Raw genomic sequence first — 21,194 nt, 5'->3', positions numbered from 1 at the left:
TTTTCAGTCCTGATCAGAGGTGTAGCCTTCTTTTCAGTGGGGGGGGGGGGGGGCAGGGCTTCAGCCTCCTAAACTTGGGCTTCATCCCCCCCCCAACTTTGGGAGCAAAGTGGGCAAAAGTCTGGGGAGATACCAGCTTGTTGGCATATTGTGGGGGCAGGTTTGGGCATTTTTAACTGTTCAGCCCCGCAACTCATTTTGCGAAACTGTGCCCCTGGTCCCGGTCGATGTGTGTATTGCTGGCAGCGCCGTGGAGCGTACCGCTGAGCAGTCTCATCTTACCCGCTGGCCGTGCTCTGAGAGCGTCAATGGCCCAGGATCTCAAGAAATGTTTTGAAAAAAGCAGTAACATGGCAGGCACTGGCAGGCACAGAAGGGCATGGCACTGCAAGTCATAAACCATATTAACTTTCAAATGCAATAACCGGGCGGTCGCAAGCTATTGTGAGAAGAGAAATATATTGTCATTGAATTCATGCCACCAATGGGCTTGGATTTGACTGGTCTTTCATTTGGCATTGATATCTTCTATGGAGACCCGGGGGTCCTCGGATGATCACGACGGGGAGCTCATTTTGATGGTAACTTATATGACATTATCATTTCTATGAGACTTTTTCAAGGCTCAAGCAATGTCTTTTATTGTGAACCAGTGAATCAATTGCGCCTTTGACATGTATATAGCCTACAGGCCTGTATCGCCATATCTTTACAACCCAGCGCCCAATGATCAAACATTCATCGCGTGCTTCTGGGCCATCCCTCGAGAAATCAGTTCCGTGGTTATTCATTGTCACCTGTGTGTAACACCTACCCGGAACATTCCTGCAATGATCGATTACCCACTGGGATGGACTTGTCTGAAACAGTTTTTTTTTTATTACGTGTGTGGAAAGGCTGGGTATGCGATCGTGATTCAGTTCTCCTCCGTCTTTCTGTTGTGAGTTTTCTGTATGCGCTTTAAAAATTCGGCAAAATATTGGGTGCCAAATCTGCTTTAATTCAGGCGTTCGGTACGTTTGGTTGTTGCTGAAAAAGGGCATTTTGAAATTGTAGTTTTATGCTTGTTCTAAAAATAATAAAACGGGGAAGCCGTAGTGGTATCTATACCTGATCCTTTTACCCGTACTCGGTGCTTTACGCGCACTGCTTTTCTTTGGAAGATGGCCAGGTCGTATTCGATAGAATTGTGGCAACTCATAAATGTTAACCATTCCATTACTGCACGCTTCAATGTACCACGCACCACGAATTTAAGACATCTAATAAGGCTTGGTGTTTCTTACCAATGAACGCTTGGCAGCTGGCGTGTTGCACGGTACCCTTCCTGGTGTGCGAGCTAAAGCAAGCAGTTCCCTGACTCACGGAGCGCCCCGAAACGCTTAGAACAGCTGAACGTCCCAAACGCTCAGAGCAGCTGAGCTTCCGAAGCGCTCAGAGCAGCCGGACGTCTGAAGCGCTCAGAGCAGCGGAACGTCCGAAGCGCTCAGAGCAGCGGAGCTTCCTAAGCGCGCAGAGCAGCGGAGCGTCCGAAGCGCCCAGAGCAGCGGAGCATCCTAAGCGCGCGGAGCAGCTGAGCTTCCTAAGCGCGCAGAGCAGCTGAGCGCCCCGAAGCGCTCAGAGCAGCGGAGCGTCCAAATCGCTCAGAGCAGCTGAGCGTGCGTCGGCGCGGCCGGGTGCCTGGCCACTGAGGAGCCCCATGCTCTGCAGGCCATCATGCTCGAGCCGGGTGACCTTACGCTCTATCAGGCAATTGGTGGGGCTCGACTCCTGGCGGCTCCCGCCCGCTGCTGATAGTGGCCAAGTGTGGACGTGTCGGCTGACAGCCTGGCAGCTGGCAGCTGTCCACGGCCGGTGCTGGGTGGCCGGCTCACTTGTCTCGACTGCCCCCCCACTCCCCCCTCACCGAGCCCGCCATCGTTACATCCGGGTCGGAGCTGATTGACCCGCGGGCCTCAATCCTTCGCCAGTGAAAGTCCATCCAGCATCCACAGCACATTCTGATGCGACATCGATGCAAACAAGATCATGTCCCCTTACTCTGCCTTCTCAGAAGCCAAGAGCAGAATCGGAAAGGGCGAGGCCCCGACACAAAAATAGAATATGAGAAGATCACCTTCGCACTGTTTTATGCTTTACATGTCAATGGATGTAACTCGTGTTCTCGATTTATGTACAACAACCAATGAGACGAAAATTAGTGCGGCTGTGCCCATAAATTTGCCAAACTATGTAGTTTCTACGGAATGTAGCCACTTCTGCTGTGGTTTCGATGAAGACATGTTGTCGAACTATCAGCGCATCTATATCTCCATTTTCCTGCTTTTCTCTTAGGAATGAGGCTATTGCTACTGTCTTATTTATGTCATAACGTTCCTCGCAAATGCACCTCACGACTTACGAATGTAGCCTTTCGTTACCCTGGTTAAAGCACGTCCTTTTTGAAGTATATTCATTTCACGATTACCGCGAGCTTGATATAGACATTTTGTTTAACGGTTACGCTCATTGCTCGCCATGTTTATGCACTCGACAATGATGTTATCGATATTTCCACAATTGTATACAATATTGTGTGACGACAGCCATGTAGCGGGCCAGTGCAGTTGCATGCTGTTCTGGTTCGATGGCGTGACAGCTCAACAGAAATGAACAGAAGGTCAAAGTACTGAACGAAAGCAAGACCGTCCGTGACTTTCCGCCATGGAACGCGCGGCTGCCCCACCCCAGGTGGTAAGCAAAGCCTCTCCCGCCCGGGTGTGTTACTTGTGGAACATCAGGTCATGCCGGTCAGGATCCTCCGTCTTGTGCTCTTCTTTCGATGGCGGTGAAACGAGGTGAACCGTCCAGCGATTTCACTCTGTTGGACGCTCAGGTGTACCCACACACTTGCTCACACTTGCACACACTTCTACACGCCACTTCAACACACTCACACACCTACACACACTTACGAAGCACGTGTTTAACGGGAGGCTGGGGATGGATGGGTTTCCGCATGCATATTTCTTTTATCCGCCTGGTTGGAAGTCCGTACAAATCATTTTGTGCGCTCGGTGCACGCCCTTACCTTTTCTGTGTCAATTGGGAGGGAATGAGACTGGAGACGTGTGTTTGTACTGAGGCAAGGATCTGGTTTATCCACCATGATATTGCTCAAGGCAAATGACGCCGTGGTGCCCTTGGTCGGAGGACGAGTTTTAGGCGGGATGCTTTTGAACACTCACTATCTGTTAGAAACAAACAACAGCAACACGGCCATATTGAAACAATCGATGATTAGTTCATGTGATCGAGCCTATCAAAAAGTGGAAAAAAAAGTACGAAATAAGAGAGGAAAGACAAACATTTTAATTCACGAGGATGAACATGAAAATGTGTACAACGAGAGGCTGGGAATGCAGGGGTTTCCACTTGCACATCTTCTGTTTTATCCAGTCAGGATGGAAATCCGTGCAGATCATGTGCCTAGTCAGTGGCGGTGAGTGACGAGTGACGCGCAGTGGCGGTGACAGAAGCGCGCACTGGGAGGCGAGGCACTATCTTGGTGATCGTGCCAAGATAGAGCTGCACCCGGCATTATACACACTGCCTGACATTTACCGGGAGAAAATGATTCTTACTGTGGTAAGACTGTTGCAACATGATTGTGTTTACTACGATACAGCAAAAGCAGAATGCCAAAGGCGGTCTGTAAATTACAAAACTAGGCACAATGAGATGCACTATGACCCGCCCTACCCATGTACATAATGAATGTTTTCGTTATTTGCATGCAAAGGCCTACACTCCGGGCAATACTTGCACAAACATTTGACATGCCTATATGACGATTAAAGGCGTGTTCAGGTTTTACTGAACAGCATATATGGTATGGTAACATGGTCTGAAACTTACGCTTAGCACTACGGTGCTATAAATAGATAAGATGGAAAAAAGTTCGCACGTGCGAAGTAAGAAAGGATAAGAAACCCTTTTGCGCATAGGGCGCTTGCAGAAAGGATGGGCTCATCAGCGGAACACGAAAGTCTACAAGGACTGCTGCATTCCATGCTTCACCTCTGTGGGGTAAACATGGTCTGAAAGAAACGATGTCGGAGGTGATTTTAGGACCGACAAAAATGGCACGTGTGCTGTCCGTCAGATCCGTCGCTGCAACGTCAAGTAGAAGACTCCATACCACGCCATGATCTATCATAGACTGTACTGGAGCATCAATATAACATCAACATTCAGACGATTTCGGGTTGTGCAACGTTATGTTTGAATTCGGGCTAGCATATAGAGCACGCCATATATATATATATATATATATATATATATATATATATATATATATATATGTATGTATATGCACTACGTGATGGTGATGGTGATGGAGATGGTGAAATTTGAAAAATGCTTATTTATTAAATGTATATGCAGTGGCAGTGAAATTCCCATCCTGGCTGACAACGTTCTGCAGTTTTTTTATATCTGATGACAGGGTGCTTCTAAGTCTACAACTCATGCACATCACGTCTACGAAAATGGCGAGGTGCATGACAGAAATCATGGTTCGATCAATGTTATCCTGGGACGACCGATTCAGACGGATGACTCGTAGCAGACAAAGGATAAGGCTTGGCTTTTTAAAGTGGGACCAGGGCAGGAGAGCTGTATAGCTTCATAGCTTGCCGGGTGCTGATGTCGCTGACACCTAGCGTAACACAGTGCAGATCACGCCTTATGGTTATGAAACTGACCAGTTACGCGCGCGCGTCAATGCCACATGCATTCCGGGAAAGTAACGTCAAGATCCAGAAGGTTTCCATTCAATTGAATAAGGTGGTGGAATGCTGCGTCGGCACGCCCCTGTAGTAAACACTTGGTCCGATGGCTGCTGCGGTAAACATTTACGTACCGCGCCTCGGATTCGTCTCTTGTGGACGTGATGTAACGTGACGGGTTTATGGCGGTGGCATCTGCAGGCGTCCCGGTATGTGTACCGTGAGCAATCGCATACAGATGAATAGGGCGGGATCCACACACGAAGTGCATCACTGGTATCTCAGTCGGATACGTTATCGGGCGATGGTGCCGATATCCGGCAGCGCTAATTCCCCGACGCCATCCTGGTATAGCTGAGATGCCACAGCACACTCACCTCTCACGCAGAACCAAAGCACATCTACTCCTAGATGATGTGCTGTTCTGTTCTTGCGCGGAACTGTGAGTGGTACGCGTATTTTTTGGTGGCGCATTTGGAATGGAGCACAGGGTGTTGAATGTAACACATCTGGAATCCGTCTGGAATGTAGCACGACGTGGCAAGCCGACGTTGAGCGGAAAGAGTCGGATGAGGACCTCTGAAACTCGCGGAGGGTACTTCGTCTTGGTGATAATGCCGCTCTGCTTCCTGGTATTGCGACCGGCTGCCGGTGATGGCCAATGTACCTTCGGCACAAGCGTGGGTCGATGAACACCAACTGAGGCTGGCGTAGTAGACCGTGGTAGTCGATCTCATAGGATCAGCAGCTGAAGCTGGTGTAGTAGACCGTGGTAGTCGATCTCATGGGAACAGCAGCAGAAGCTGGCATAGTAGACCGTGGTAGTCGATCTCCTGGGATCAGCAGCTGGAGCTGGCGTAGTAGACCGTGGTAGTCGATTTCATGGGAACAGCAGCTGATATTAATCCGTGTGAGTGGCCCGATGTCACCTTCGCCCGTGGCCCACCTCACGTGTGTGTCGGGCGAACAGTAGCCAGTGCCCATGCCCTGCTGTAGTTGGATCAGAAGACGAGTTGGTCGGGATTGTGAAGGTTGTTTCGCAGCACGTAGTTGCCAGAATTCTCCAATAACACATTGTTTACTATCTTGACAATGATGGGCACGATCGATGATCGGTCTAGAATTTGCCACTTATAATTTTTTTATTTTGTGTAACTATTTTACATAGGTCTTCTCCTTTCGTATAACCCTTCTTTACCGACGATGCTACAATTCATGATGCGCTGAAACAGCCTGACTTGATCTCGGAACGCCTTCCCCACGTTCTGTTTTCAGCAGTAAATGTCTTTCTAGGCAGAGGGGACGCAATGGCGGAACGGTTAGCGTGTCGGACGCCCACGCTAGGGCCCGGGTTCGAATCCCGATTGCGCCATGACCCCTGAACGCTGATATGGCCAATGCAGTAGCCGGCCCACCGTCAATTAGGCGTGAGGATGAACGTCGCGTTCCTTTTTTATTTCAAAAGTGCGTTTTTTGTAAGTTGCTTTAAGGGGAATTTCAACTAACTCCTCAACTCACCAGCTGTTACCTCCTCAGGTTGAGGTGGTGTATTAGCTTTGGGAGCTGCGACCCGTGCTCTAGGCTGACTAGACTGACTAGCTCTAGCTCTCGCTCTGGGCTGACTAGACTGCCATACCCGCGAACCATTAGGTGTCCGTTCCATAGAACGATACTGCTAACTGCGGTAGGCGCGGCCGCGAGTATTGCGGTGACAACGGGGCCATTGTTTGTTTGGTTGACGGCATGAATCACCACTAGTGGCTCGTTCTTTGCCTTGCGCTGATCCCGCATCCGGCACGACGCGTGAACTTTTTGCGTGCCGCCATTTCGCAGCCAACGACTAGCGACAGACGCACTTGCGGACCACGCCGCATTTGCATTCCGTTCTGCAACCGCTTTAACCATGAAGAGCTGAGGTCAGAGGTGCGACACCCGTATGGCACGTGCAGAGGTAATTTAACATCACAGCCAGGCCCTGGTCCCTCTCGGTGCCTTGGTACCAAGGCAAACTCTCGTTGCCGCCTGGGTGTCCCACAGCCCTCCGGCCGTGTTTGGACCCTTGTAGAACCCTCGGGCCGTATCGGGAACCTTACGGAGTCCTCCGGCCTTGTCCGGAACCTCTGTAGAGCCCTCCAGCCCTGTCAGGAACCACCATAAGTCCTCCGGCTGTGTCGGAACTCCCTGGGGAGCCATCCGGCCGTATCGAGACCCCGTGCGGAGCCCTCTGACCTATGTTGTTACCCCTTGCGGAGCCCTCTAGCCGTGTTGTGACCTCTCGCGGAGCCCTCCGATCGTGTCGAGACCCCCTGCCGAGCCCTCCGGCCATCTACGGCTGTGTCTGGGGTCACGGAACCCACTGTCTGTCTGCGACCGTGCCAGAGGTTACGGGACCCACTGTCTGTCTGAGGCCGTGCCAGAGTCACTGGACCCACTGTCTGTCCGCGACCGTGCCAGAGGTCACGGGACCCACAGTCCGTCTGCGGCCGTGCCAGAGGTCACGGGACTCACTGTCTGTCTTAGACTGTGCTGGAGGTCACGGGATCCACTGTCTGCCTGCGGCCGTGCCAGAGGTCACGGGACCCACTGTCTGTCTGCGGCCGTGCCAGAGGTCATGGGACCCACTGTCTGTCTGCGGCCGTGCCAGAGGTCACGGGACCCACTGTCTGCCTGAAGCTCCGGGGTCGTTCCGTCACTGCTCAGCTGATTGGTGCCGGCGAACTCAACCGCCGTGCTGATGCTGACCAGGCGAGCGGCGGCCATCGGATTGCCATGCGCCATTTCCAGTGCACTTAGCCGCGTTAGCCTACCCCGCCGTAATCTGCTTTGGCGGGTACAGATGCGTTTGTCTGACCCGATACGTGCCGATGAATAGTGGATGTAGCCAATGATCCGCGTGCCGCAGTCGACCGTGGGTCCAGGGTTTTGTAGGCATGCTGCCAAGTTTCTGGTCTCGTATTTAGACTGTGAGCTTACATCAAGCAAGCATTCGCCTTAAACGTTAGTAGCCTAATCAGCTGCTGTGTTTTCGCCGAAGCGCGAAATACGAAGCATCCTTCCTCAATCCTTCCGATCGATGCAAATTGAACTGCCTAATTCTCGATTCAATGGGTTTCATCGCTAGGTCGTGAATGACATGGGAAAGTACCTAGCATTGTTTTGTAATATATGGTGGTGAATATATATATATATATATATATATATATATATATATAGAGAGAGAGAGAGAGAGAGAGATATAGATATAGATATATATATATATATATATATATATATAACGGGATATATGTATATATATATATATATCTCTCTCTCTCTCTCTCTCTCTCTCTCTCTCTCTCTCTCTCTCTCTCTCTCTCTCTCTCTCTCTCTCTCTCTCTCTCTCTCTCTCTCTCTCTCTCTCTCTCTCTCTCTCTCTCTCTCTCTCTCTCTCTCTCGAATGATCGAATGATCGAATGATCGAATGATCGAATGATCGAATGATCGAATGATCGAATGATCGAATGATCGAATGATCGAATGGGGAAAGCGAAGTTACGTGGAGACTGTCAGTATGCAGCACAAGCCCACGTGAGCAAATGGCTGGCATGCGAATGAAAAACAATGCACACAGCACATTGTTCAAATAATTGCGCTTGTCGTTGCTGAAAACCGCATACGCATGCGACCAATGATTACAGGAATGTTCGCTTCCACAATGCGCGACAACCCTGACAATCGTTTACTTGTTGAGAACGTGGGCAGCCTGTTTATCACATGAAACACCAACACATAATGATGGTAACATGCTTTACGAAGCACTTGGACTCTTCCAAAAATATTGGAAACCAGGAAGCGTCCTATTGTAATAAATCATAAAACGAATATGTCAACGTCGCGACATGGCTGTCAACAATTTTGGTCTTGTTCACTGGGCAGCATCTGGCAGTCACCCTCCGTCTCTGCGAACATAGCGTATCCGGCTTGCTGTTAAATGACTAGAAACGAGGTGACATGCGAGATTTCTTCCCCTCCCATGTCGTCATAGGATCCGCCACCACTCACGCGACGCTCGTGCGTGGCAGCTGCAGGAGCTGCAGCGGGTAACATTCCAACGACACCAAAAAACGGACAGCGGGGCATTGGACGGCGCCTGACCCAGCGTCACTGGCTTACACTGTGCCGTTGCTCCGCAGAGTACGCCGCCCCGTCAGCCGCCGATGCCGGCGCCCCGCCGTTCAGCGTCGCCCCGCTAGCGGCGCCGCCATGGAGAGCCTGTGCGGCCGTCCGGGGCCGCTGGCCTGGGACGACGTGTGTCACCTGGACCTGGCGGCGGCGGCCGTCGCGCTGTCCCACGTCACGGCCTGCGTCGTCGGCGCGCTGCTCTGGCGGTGCCGCCCAGCCGCCGCGCCCGTCCGCTTCCGCCGCCACGGCGCGCGCTGGGCGCTGGCGCTGCTGTGCGCACTGCTGGCGCTGGCGCAGCTCATGGACGCCAGTCTGGGCGAGTGGTACGCGTCCGTGGTGCACGTGCACGTGCTGGCGGCGCCGGCAGCCGCGCTGCTGGCGGCGGGCAGCGTCATCTGGCTGGCGACCGTCAGCGAGCGGGACGCTGCGCCGGTGCGACTCCTGCTCAACGTGGCGTATCTGGCCATGGCGGTCACACTGTGCGTGCTGAAGGTCCGCTTCTACAGCGGCGTGGCCGGGCTGGGCGCCGACCACATGCGGCTGGACCTGGCCTGGGCGCTGCTCGTCGCCTACGGACTCATGCTGGGCGTGGAGGTGCATTTTGCCATCTCGGAGGTAAGCTTGAAACTGAGCTGTGGGAGCGCGTCTTTCGGTGCCCATGCATGTGTCTTCGTTCGTGCGCATTCACGCTTGTGATCTGTGTGGTGTTGGCAGGAAAAGAGGGAAAACTTACGCGATTCTCCTTGCCACTTTTTGTCCGATATGTGAAAGAGCAAACAGACGACAGAGCCATTCGGCAGCCGCAACGTCTCTGCAACTCAGCCTATTCCGGTTGACGTCACCTGTTATCACTGCAGTGCCGCCATATTACGCCAGGCGATTACCCGCTTTTTACACCGTCGCATAATGCATCCGCATGTGTGCTGATCCAATCAGCCGAGGCACATGCAGGGGGGTCATGTCATGTCGCCTTCACATAACACTTTACACGCGGAGATCAAACGCAATCGCTTTGAGCTGGCGCTGGTGCTAAGCTGCCTTGATCGTTTTTCTGACGCCGCGGCATATCTGGGTATACGCAGTGTTTAGACATGGTCGTGGCATATCACTGGGGACGGCTGCACGCTCCGCTGCCATTCAGACGGAAGTTCAACCACTTCCGGTCAGGCCGCAGGACGCCGGAAGTGAGCCGGACAAGCAAGCCGCCAACGGGGGGGGGGGGGCAGAGGAGGGGGATGGGGTAGCGGTCAAGTCCGCGAACCCGTCGGGATGGGGGTCCGCGCACTTCGACGACGCGCGGGGTTGGGTTCAGCTAGTGTTCTGACCTCCGGCAGTACGGTGACGGAAGTAGCTCGCGCTCCAGAACAGGTCGTGCGACGCTGCGTGCTCGGTCCCAAACTTATAAGTGTTGCCTCAAGTCGCGAATGGTTTTGACTCGGTCTGATTATTATTTTTCAATTCGGACAAGGCAGCGGCTGGGTTTCCTTCGTGCCGTATGCAATGCCGGGACACGGCCATCTCGTGGCCTGCACGGCCCGTGCGCAATAACATGTCTCATGGCGCTCGACATTTGCAGCTTGCATCTGCCTCCGGCGCGATACGGTGCGACCAGGTCCTGACAAACACGCGCTGGCCACGGCGGCAGCGAAGGCTGCCGGGCTAAAATCGGCTTGGGCGTTTCCTGATATCATAAAAAACACAAAAGTAGTCTTTGATGCCCATATGTTACTGGGGTCCGAGTCAACGGGCTCAGCGATGATGGCGCCCGTGGCTGGCCGTGTGGTTGGAGGTTAAAATCACACGCTGTGGCTGCTTGGCTGATGCTATGGACAAATGCAGCGCAGTCTATATGATGCGATATTCATTAGGCGGCTGAGGCTAGCCCGATCATCGTGCAATGTAGGTCATGTATGGGGCTGTAATTACACGGCAGATGTAGCACACGCGTGGGTATTATTTTTGAACGTTATATACCATTTTGGCTTCTCTGTGACCCGTAAAGAAACCCGAATCACATGAAGCATGCACCAAATTACTTGTGCTCATGGGAAGAGGAAAAATAGCACAACTGTCGTAGGCTTACGGGATCCATTGCGTGTTTTGCCTGGGGAGGGGGGGGGGGTTTATCTAGCAATGACAAGCTGGTGGCTAAACACCGTACCCACAGTGGTTCCGCCTTTTTGTTTCGTTATAAGGCAGCGCCAGAAGTAGTAATATTTCGATGAATGAAATATTCAACCCCCAAAAAGACTCATTTTATTTCCCCCCCCCCCATTTTCCCTTTCACGCTGTCTCCATCTCTACGTTATTTTCCTCACTTCCCTCCTCGTTTGCTCGCTGCCTGCCTGCTTGCCTGCCTGCCTGCTTGCTGGCCTCCCTCCCTCCCTCCCTGTGGTGCGCTGTATGCAGTCGTGGGTGACGGGAAAGTCTGGAACCATACCAGTGAGTCTGTGGAGGCGGCTGCAGACAGTGACCCAGCCGCACCTACAGTGGTTCCGCCGGCCACCGCTTGGCACGCGACCGGGTTTCACAGTGGGCGGTGGCCGGCGTGGCCGAGGAACCACAAGATATGACGTCACTCAGCCGTGATCCTGACGGCGCTGGCTGGCGGCCACGGTGCTCAGGGCCACTGTTCCGGGGCCGTTCCGGACCACGCCAGCAGAGCACCCCCGGGACCGCCGGCCGTGACGACCGTGACGTGACGGCCGTGATGTGACGGCCGTGACGTGACGGCCGTGAGACGCGCCTGTGACGGTCGCCGGGCTAGGGACTGTCACCGAGCGCCGGCGCCGTCTCCGGCCGCCGGGCGGCTGGGCGCCGTCGGCCGCCGCCGTCCTATCAGCGGCGTGTCGCCGGACGCGCTGCACGCCTGTAACGTCATCATGGCCGGCCGCGGATCAGGCCTCTGGGGGAGGGGGTCGAGGGCACGCTGCACCCGTCGCTGGTTGGTGCAACGGGTGCAGCGCCCGACCGGCGGGAGGGCAACTCTGGGGAGCTGTGGGGCACCGTCTGGGAAATGGATGAGCTGTGAGCAATACATCCTTTAGACTGCCATAAGGTGTGATCTGTTGGAGGCGCTTGAATGAGGCGCTTGAAGACGCTTGAGGTTGAAGTTCTTCTCCCAATGACGTGGGCTAACATTCGGTACAATGGTTTTCTCCAATCACAGTTTCGTAAATGTATGATATTTATTTATCGATCATTGCCTCACTTTCTCATTTTCGGCTACTATTAGCTTGCTTTACCGATAGGTGCATAGGCCCACGTAACACTCGTCGCGGCTGTGCCCTGTCTTAGCAGCAGGAAATACTGCGGCTCAAGGGCAGCGCCGTGTGTACGAAGTATGACGCGCGCCGTCTGGTCCAAATACTTTAGCTCCAACGCACACAGCCATCTTGAAAGTTGCAATTGAAACTAGGTGATATACGCGCAATCTTTCTTGGGCCTGATAGAAATAGTATATCATTTGAAAGTGGATGATCTACTGTATCAATTGAGCACAAGTATGATCAGTTCCGGTCTTTTCCTGACCTCGTGACGTTTTCTTACGCCCGCGACCATTAAAAAAATCCTATTTTAAAGAGAGAAAAAATCAGTGAATGATGTCCAGTACATTGTCTGAGTGGCGACGCAAGTTTTCTTTACAACTGTGATGTGTCATTGGAGCGGATGGTGAGGTCGTGTCGATATGTTATGACCATGACATATAGACGTGTCGACCGTGTGAACCTTTAGATATCAACATCGGAGCGGATGGTAAGGTCATGTCGATATGTCATGACCATGACATATAGACGTGTCGACCTTGTGAACCTTAAGATATCGTTGATATCAACATCGGAGCGGATGGTAAGGTCATGTCGATATGTCATGACCATGACATATAGACGTGTCGACCTTGTGAACCTCAAGATATCGTTGATATCAACATCGGAGCGGATGATGAGGTCATGTCGATATGTCATGACCATGACATATGGACTTGTCGACCTTGTGAACCTTAAGATATCGCTGGCATCAACATGTAGACTCATGCCGACCTTTAGATATCGTTGGTGCGTATCGCGGAACATATATGCCGATATGGGTATCATTTGAAAGCACGTAGCCCGATCAATACGTTGGTGATAATTGGAGTATGAGGGAGACCGCATGGCTCGTGTCAGTCAGTGACCTGAGCTTGAGCAGTGGTTTCAGGGGAATTTACACCTATTCGACACAGGTATCATTTTGAACACCTTTTAGATCTAAGTGATGAGCGCGGAACGGGGCAATTCCTTGGCCACGAATGCACAGCTGACTTTGTAAATTCCTTAGGGATACCTGTGGGCCGTATAGTGCTATCTGTCAATGTGGGTCATTGTGTTTCTGTGTCGCCGCATGATGCCAGGGGGGGGGGACCCCACCGGCTGGGTGAACGAATGGGCACCCGCTCCACATGGGTGACGGGCTGGGCTGGGTTGGGTGAGGAATCTGGGAAAACTGGTGGTGCGGCTACGGATGTAGGTAAGACGTGTATAGCTTGTGGGGTAGACGCTACGGTATAAGACACAATGTTACGGTGTCGCTTTTTTAGTCACAGTTGTCTCTATTGACACCGTGCAATAATCAGTACGAAATGAAAAAGCTCTGGTGTAACTTGCGTGGGACCCTTCTATGATATGTAACTAAGGTGCGGGCTGAGTGCAAGCGGTGGATGACAGGTGGGCGTGAGGGACAAGGGACGGATGGCGGTCGGATCCGGAAAAGAACGTCTTACCCACGAAGGCCTGTTATAGCAATGCTGTATTTTTGGGGTGAGATGTGCTGTGTATGCATGTATGTCAGTGTTATGATTCTTACAGCAGCCACTGGTCTTACCGAGCAGAAACCTCTTATGTTACTATGAGACTGAGTCACTACTGAATCGGCGCACATAACTGGATGCCAAACACATAACACATGAATGCAGGAAGTAATTTCACGTGGAAGCTTTGCAGGCACCTGTGGCTCAAACACACTTGGTTTTTGGCATCAGCTGCACTATACCGTGCACACGGTGACCAATCAATATGTGGTGAACTACAATACCGCTGCGCCATATTTAGTCACTGGTACTAAGCGGTGGCACGTTTAAATTCCTTTCATGGATCGCACACGGCGTAAACATGTGCGCCATTCCTATGCCATCTCCGATGGGTTTTCATGCCGCGAAAAGAGCAGTGTCTTCGCACACAGGTTTTTGTGACTGGTCTCGGGGAAGGCGCTCGTGCTTACTATGTGGTTTTTACATCGGCCGCGGAAAGCAAGCATGTTTTACGGTTCGCCAAGCAGACCTAACAATACCGTCGCATGCATTTTTGCCATGCGAGGTAGCATGCAATGGCACTCTCATTGGGGCCCAAAAAGTGTGTCAAGATGTCAAATATTTGCAGAGTTAAATCCGTGCCCCGAACATTCGAATGATAGAAAAGGTTAATTGTGTTCTGGTTTTCTTGTTTGGGTTTGGGTTCTAGGTACTGTGGAATGGTTTGATTGGTGTTATGAGCGGTAGAATCTGTCAAATATGACTGCACATAATGCACGAGCGTTAATATATGTATGCATGCAAGTGCGTGATTATATGGAGCCTGCCAAAGTTCTTAGTGCTCTAGCAAATGTCCGACGTGGGAGAAAACGTTGAGGAGTAGAAGTAATACCAGGCCGTGCAGCTCGATATTCTGTGCTTTCTTGTTACGCTGGGCTTTTGTGTCACATTAGATGAGCGCTGACAAGAAGTCAAAGCCATCAGATCGATCGCAGAAAACATAACAAGTTCATGATTGCTGAGTTCGCCGTGAGTTATTAACAAAGTATGCACATACGCAAGTTGGTTCCTCGATTTACAAGGATATGCGTGCATACACACACACACACACACACACACACACACACACACACACACACACACACACACACACACACACACACACACACACACACACACACACACACACACATATATATATATATATATATATATATATATATATATATATATATATATATATATATATATATAGGGGTGTATGTAAGTAAAACTAATAATCCCGGGGAAATTGGGATGTTCGAGACATGGCCCAGTGATAGCACACACCATAGTTAAACTCATAACACGCCCAGCGCGTCGCTTGGGCCGCCTGTTTGGCAGCGTGCCAGGAGGAAACGTCATCCAGGCGGACACGGTGTGGCCCCGCTATGAGGAGCGTCGCGGGAGTACGGGAACGCTGGGATCCGGGGAGCGTCGGGGCGGTAACGGAAACGCTGGGATGTCCGGGGAGCGTCTGGCGGTACAGGAAACGCTGGGATCGGGGGGGAGCGTTCGGCGGTGTACAGGAAACGCTGGGATCCGGGGGAGAGTCGGCTGGTAGCAGGAACGCTGGGATCTGGGGAGCGTCGCGTTGCGGCGAACCGCTGGGATGCCGGGGAGCGTCGGCGGGTACAGGAACGCTGGGATCTGGGGAGAGTCGGCGGTACAGGATAACGCTGGGATTCCGGGGGGAGCGTCGGCGGTACAGGAACGCTGGGATCTGGGGGAGCCGTCGGCGGCACCAGGAACCGCTGGGATGCGGGGGAGCGTCGGCGGTACAGGAACGCTGGGATCCGGGGAGCGTCGGCGGTACAGGAACGCTGGGATGCGGGAGAGCGTCGGCGGTACGGGAACGCTGGGATCCGGGGAGCGTCGGCGGTACAGGAACGCTGGGATCTGGGGAGCGTCGGCGGTACAGGAACGCTGGGATCCGGGGAGCGTCGGCGGTACAGGAACGCTGGGATCTGGGGAGCGTCGGCGGTACAGGAACGCTGGGATCTGGGGAGCGTCGGCGGTACAGGAACGCTGGGATCTGGGGAGCGTCGGCGGCACAGGAACGCTGGGATGCGGGGAGCGTCGGCGGTACAGGAACGCTGGGATGCGGGGAGCGTCGGCGGTACAGGAACGCTGGGATCCGGGGAGCGTCGGCGGTACAGGAACGCTGGGATCCGGGGAGCGTCGGCGGTACAGGAACGCTGGGATGCGGGGAGCGTCGGCGGTACAGGAACGCTGGGATCTGGGGAGCGTCGGCGGCACAGGAACGCTGGGATCCGGGGAGCGTCGGCGGTACAGGAACGCTGGGATGCGGGGAGCGTCGGCGGTACAGGAACGCTGGGATCCGGGGAGCGTCGGTCGTCCTGTTGAGACGAAATGAAGAGAGGAGCTCACCAACATACTGGTAGCCGTAGCGACGAATCGTCTTTGTTATGACCCCCGCTGCCTTTCGTTGAATGCCGAAACCAGTTTCCCAACCCTTGTCCCGGCATGGGATTCAGTTACACACCACATGCGTCGCTTCAGTCACACGTAACATTTCTCTTGTCTACCTTCCGGGCTTTAATGTGACAGACCGCGTATATACGTAAGACAGAGGTGTTACAACACCAGATATGCCAGGAAAGGTCGGCACCTGCTCACCTGGGCGCAGCATTTAAGTCCCGCTCGTGGTGGCTGCGGCTTAACCGGCCCAAGGTCAGGGGATAAGGCAGCTTCTCTTTCGCGCGAAGCAACGTTTCGGCAGCAGTTTACAATGCTCACAACTGCACTTCTAGACAGCAGATGTTTTTGCTTACGGGAACAGCCGAGCTCTCCGTTGCCGAGCTCACACGGGCCGCTCGTGACATCGACAAGTCTAGCGTCCAGCTTCAACACCGTCGAATGTACGGTGTCATTTCCTGGACCCCTGCATGCCTCACTGCATCGTAGTTGTGACAGCAGCCAGGTGCTGTAGCGGCGCAGTTTGTTGGCGAGCTGCTCGAGCAACGACTGCCAGCCACACCCGATCACACCGGCTCCGGTTGCCAGCCACACCTGATCACACCGGCGCCGATTGCCAGCCACACCTGATCACACCGGCTCCGACTGCCAGCCACACCCGATCACACCGGCTCCGATTGCCAGCCACACCTGATCACACCGGCTTTAACTGCTAGCCACACCTGATCACATGCAGGCACCATCTACTGTATATAGGTCGGCAGGTACACAGCTGGCACTGCTGGTCGGCGGCCGCGTTTTACCGCGTACTATAATACCGCGTAATACCGCGTATTACCCGCGTCGCACCGCGTTCCTTATTCCCGTAAGTGACCTCACCTGTGAACAGGCCAGTGAAGCCCTGATCTAACCCTGCCCTGAGTGTGTGTGTGTGTGGGGGGGGGGGGGGGTTAGCGAACCAACCAATAGGTAGGTTGCTAATTACTAGATTCGGAACGTCTGCGTCCAGTTTGTGTGGCACCAAATCGTCAACAGATCTTCAGTAGGTTGAAACGCTCGTTACTGAGGAAGCATGCACCAATTAATTTTTAAAAAAACGGACGACTATGGTAGTAGTGCCGAGTCTCCCAACGTGTTAAGTGTGGGAAAATTCCCCCGCACTGTACCAACTTCCCTTCGCCCACTTCGCCCACTCTCCACATACTTCCCACCAACTCACAGCTGTTCTAGCCACTGGCAGGCCCCGAGGGGGCCGCGGGAGCATGTCTTGCACTTCCCAGAGGTCCATATCCGGTCGAACACTTGCGTTTTTTAATACAAAGCGTTAACAGTGGGACGTCCTCTTGCTTCCAGCCAACCAGGAAGAGCCAATGGGCGGAGCAAATCTTTTTGGTTGATTGGTAGGGTCGTGATTGGGAAGATGATTATGAGGTTCAGGGGCCCTACGCTGTTGTTCGGGTGCCCTGTATGTCAAATTGCTGGAGCGGTTTCGGTCCTATTGGAGACGAGGAGGGGGAGGGGAGATACGCGGACCGATATTTGGGGCCGGTCGTGTCGTCTGGATCTCCTCCCCACTCCCCTCACTACACCTCTTTTCGGACAGTCCTACAGTAGCGACCAGAAGGTTATGAGCTGTTATCCCATGTGCTTCTCTTGTCTGCGTGATGCTCCCGTGACGGATGGGCGCAGCGGCTTCGGCCGTCCGGCTAGCCGTTTCACTTCGCTCGGCACTCTTTTCACTCCAGACCAGACTCGGCACTCTCGCCACTCTAAACAGACTCAGCACTCTCGCCGCTCCAAACCAGACTCGGCACTCTCTTCACTCCAGACTAGATCCGGCACTCACCCCAATCCAGATCAGACTCGGCACCCTCTCCTATCCAGATCAGACTCGACACCCTCTCTCATCCAGACCAGATTCGGCATTCTCTCCAGTCCAGACCAGATTAAACACTCTCCAGTCCAGACCAGACTCGGCACTCTTTCCAGTCCAGACCAGCTTCGGCACTCTCTCCAGTTCAGACCAAACTGGGCACTCTCTCCAGTCCAGACCAGACCCGACACCCTTCCCGTCTAGACCAGACTCGACACTCTTTCCAGTCCAGACCAGACTGAACCAGGCTCAGGGCGAAGCCATAGTCGACTCTGGTGTCAAAAAATATGTGGTAGGTCAAGGTGGAGTCGTGTGAGCGGTAACCGGTATTCTCATTTCCAGCTCTCATGTGAAGAGCAAATAGGAACAGAAGACGCGCTCTTGTTAAGTGTCCTTAAGATGTCCTTATGTTAAGCCAAGATGTCGCTACCGTGGCCTAAATAGGCCTTTATGTAGGCCAAAGAGTGGTTTGCCGGGTGAGCTTTTTCCTTCCAATATCAACTCTGTCCTAATCCATTGTAATTAATCCGCAGGTAATCGGAAAACGTTCGTACCCGAACCGAACCACTGCCGTTTGCGGACATCAGCTCGCAACGGAGTGTTGACCACGTGATGGACACAGGCTAATTGTAGAATTCACATATGATGCCTTTATTTTGTCGTTGAATCAAACTGGTGCAGCTGGCGATCAATGAATGGAAACAAGCTGAAGATGCGATGTAGGGTTCTTTGAAAACGCCGGCATCATGCCATTAAGAACGTCTACAAGAACATGATACCTCCGGTATCTCGACGTTGGAATCATAGGCAGAATGTGTTTGACAAACCATACCGCCCACGGCCAAACCACAAACCATACGGCTCACAGCCAAACCACAAACCATATGGCTTACGACCAAACCACAAACCCTACAGCTCACAGCCAAGCCACAAACCTTACGGCTCACAGCCAAACCACGAACCATACGGCTCACGGCCAAACCGTAAACCATACGGCTTACGGCCAAACCGTAAACCATACGGCTTACGGCCAAACCACAAACCATACGGCTCACAACCAAACCACCAACCATACGGCTTACGACCAAACCACAAACCATACGGCTCACAGCCAAACCACAAACCATACGGCTTACGACCAAACCACAAACCATACGGCTCACAGCCAAACCACAAACCATACGGCTTTTCCGCTGCGCGGGGACGAGTGGGCGCAGATCAGGTGATAATGAGCCTGAGACGGACCTGTCAGTATCCAATTTGCTCGCACGCATGCACTTCCCTTCCAGACACACAGATATGCATGCCCCCGTCGCGCGCACGCACGCACACACGCATAAACACGGGCCAGGCATGCATGATTACTGATATGTTCGGCGAATGAGGCGTTTGCGTTGATGAAAACATGAAAAGCTAAGAAGGATGTCGCCTAGTACTGTGCGTGTAGCGAAACCCATTGAGTAATCTGCACATGTGCGTTTGTAATTTGGATGTTGAGAGACGAAAAAGCTTCATCGGAATTCATCCTGTAGCAGACCCCATGCCTGCATCGGAGCCTATTCAAGGCTGTGCTTTGATGTCCAAGTGTTGAGGCTCACAGTGGAAATCAAGATTATGTTCTATAAGTCACGGTTGGGGTCGATTTCGATCGAGCGGAACCGAGCATGCACCTGTATGCTGGCTGGAGTCGCGCGCTTGTAGGGGGCGGATGGTGTAGTGATTTAACTAGGCTTCTGGAGAACCAGAGGTACGGGGTTCGATCCCCTGCGGTGCCCGCCCGTCCTGCGAGGGTGGGAGGCAAGCGACGCGATATAGCCTCAGCAGCTGAGTGCACGGTAAAGCCCAATAACGATGATGATGACAAATAGCGGTCGTCAAAATGATATAGAGATAATGAGATATAATAATGATATGTGTAATGATGTATGAAAATCATATGCGTCAATGATATATGATATTGATATATGACAATAATATATGATAATGATATATAATGAATGGCGAAATATTTTGGTACGATGTTTGAAACCTGTAATTGCTGGAGAACGGAAATTTACGTAGCATGCGTCAAAATGTCTCAAATGCAGCAGCCCATGTAATCATACACCCCCCATCTTTAACCAGTACCATCTCCGACTTAGGTAGCCATTAAAGTCATTAATGGGCTTCATTTAGGTGGCCGTCAGTGCTGTAGTAATGCATCATCTTCTGTTTCAGCGCTATGTATGCGGTACATCACGGCTGTACTCTCTCACACCCGAAAAAGAAAACGTGGACAACGTTGTCTACAAGCACCCACACGCAAGCGCCCTTCAAAAAGTCACGTTCTCGTGGATTTTCAACCTCCTGCTAGTTGGTTTTCAAACTCCGATCGAGTTTACAGATCTCGGCAGGTGAGCTTCGAGTGGCTTGTACCGCTGCCAGGACGCGGGCTGAATGATCGTCCTAAAAAAAAACAAAAACACCCAAGGTGTCGCGTACGTCCCAAGTCGATCGATGCTTAGGTGCAGGCTGCCTCTTGGATGCATTTTTATTTAACCTGCATAATATTTAACGTTTTGATGCGATCAGTTATGCAAAACGGGGCAGTCTTATATGAGAGCTCGAGCTCAGCAGTTGGTGGATCTCTGGAAGTCTGCTTTGCTCTTTGTGGGGTTAAATCGGGACACAAAATGTCTTGCCTGTGCCATTTTTAAAGGCAGTGTTCTACATTTGTGTGGGGTGTTAAACCGAAATAGCTATCTTAAAGAGAATTCGGTGCAATTCACGCCCCGACCTTACTAAGACCTAAACCCCTCAAGTTTCTGAGCTACACGCCCACGAAGATGTGCAGACTGTTTCGAAGGCACTATTTCAGAGTCACCCAGGCATCCACACCATAATAACGTCACTCAAATCCTGTCATTTCATTAGCCATTAGGCGACCAAGGCCAAGAAAATATTATTGTTCAATCGCGCATATCTGGTATCCGTGAGTACGATTTCCAGATGCAGTGATCGTCAATTGGCTCCCAATCAGTGTTGTGCAAAGCACGATGACGTAATGGAGCAATGACGTGTTTTAGAGGACATTTGCGAAACAAAAATATTGTTGTTTAGAGCAGTCTTTTTCACTTAAAAATATGGC

The 21,194-nt window shown here is 52.3% G+C and overlaps 1 protein-coding gene across 1 annotated transcript in view; it reads left to right on the top strand.

Annotated features, from left to right (window-relative positions):
• Positions 1–9,251: 9,251 nt before the first annotated feature.
• Positions 9,252–21,194, top strand: part of LOC119089989 (ATP-binding cassette sub-family C member Sur) — a 36,916-nt gene continuing 24,973 nt past the window's right edge. Inside the window, exons 1-2 of the mRNA XM_037212788.1 lie at positions 9,252–9,545; positions 20,285–20,460. Of these exons, the coding sequence (XP_037068683.1) occupies positions 9,396–9,545; positions 20,285–20,460 (326 nt within the window). The 5' untranslated portion in view covers positions 9,252–9,395. The remainder of the gene's footprint in view (positions 9,546–20,284; positions 20,461–21,194) is intronic.

Source organism: Pollicipes pollicipes, unplaced genomic scaffold (assembly GCF_011947565.3).
Source record: "Pollicipes pollicipes isolate AB1234 unplaced genomic scaffold, Ppol_2.1 Scaffold_3087;HRSCAF=3621_pilon_pilon_pilon, whole genome shotgun sequence".
NCBI lineage: Eukaryota > Metazoa > Arthropoda > Thecostraca > Pollicipedomorpha > Pollicipedidae > Pollicipes > Pollicipes pollicipes.
The sequence above is the reverse complement of the archived record's forward strand: the minus strand, read 5'-3'. Positions and strand labels throughout refer to the sequence as shown.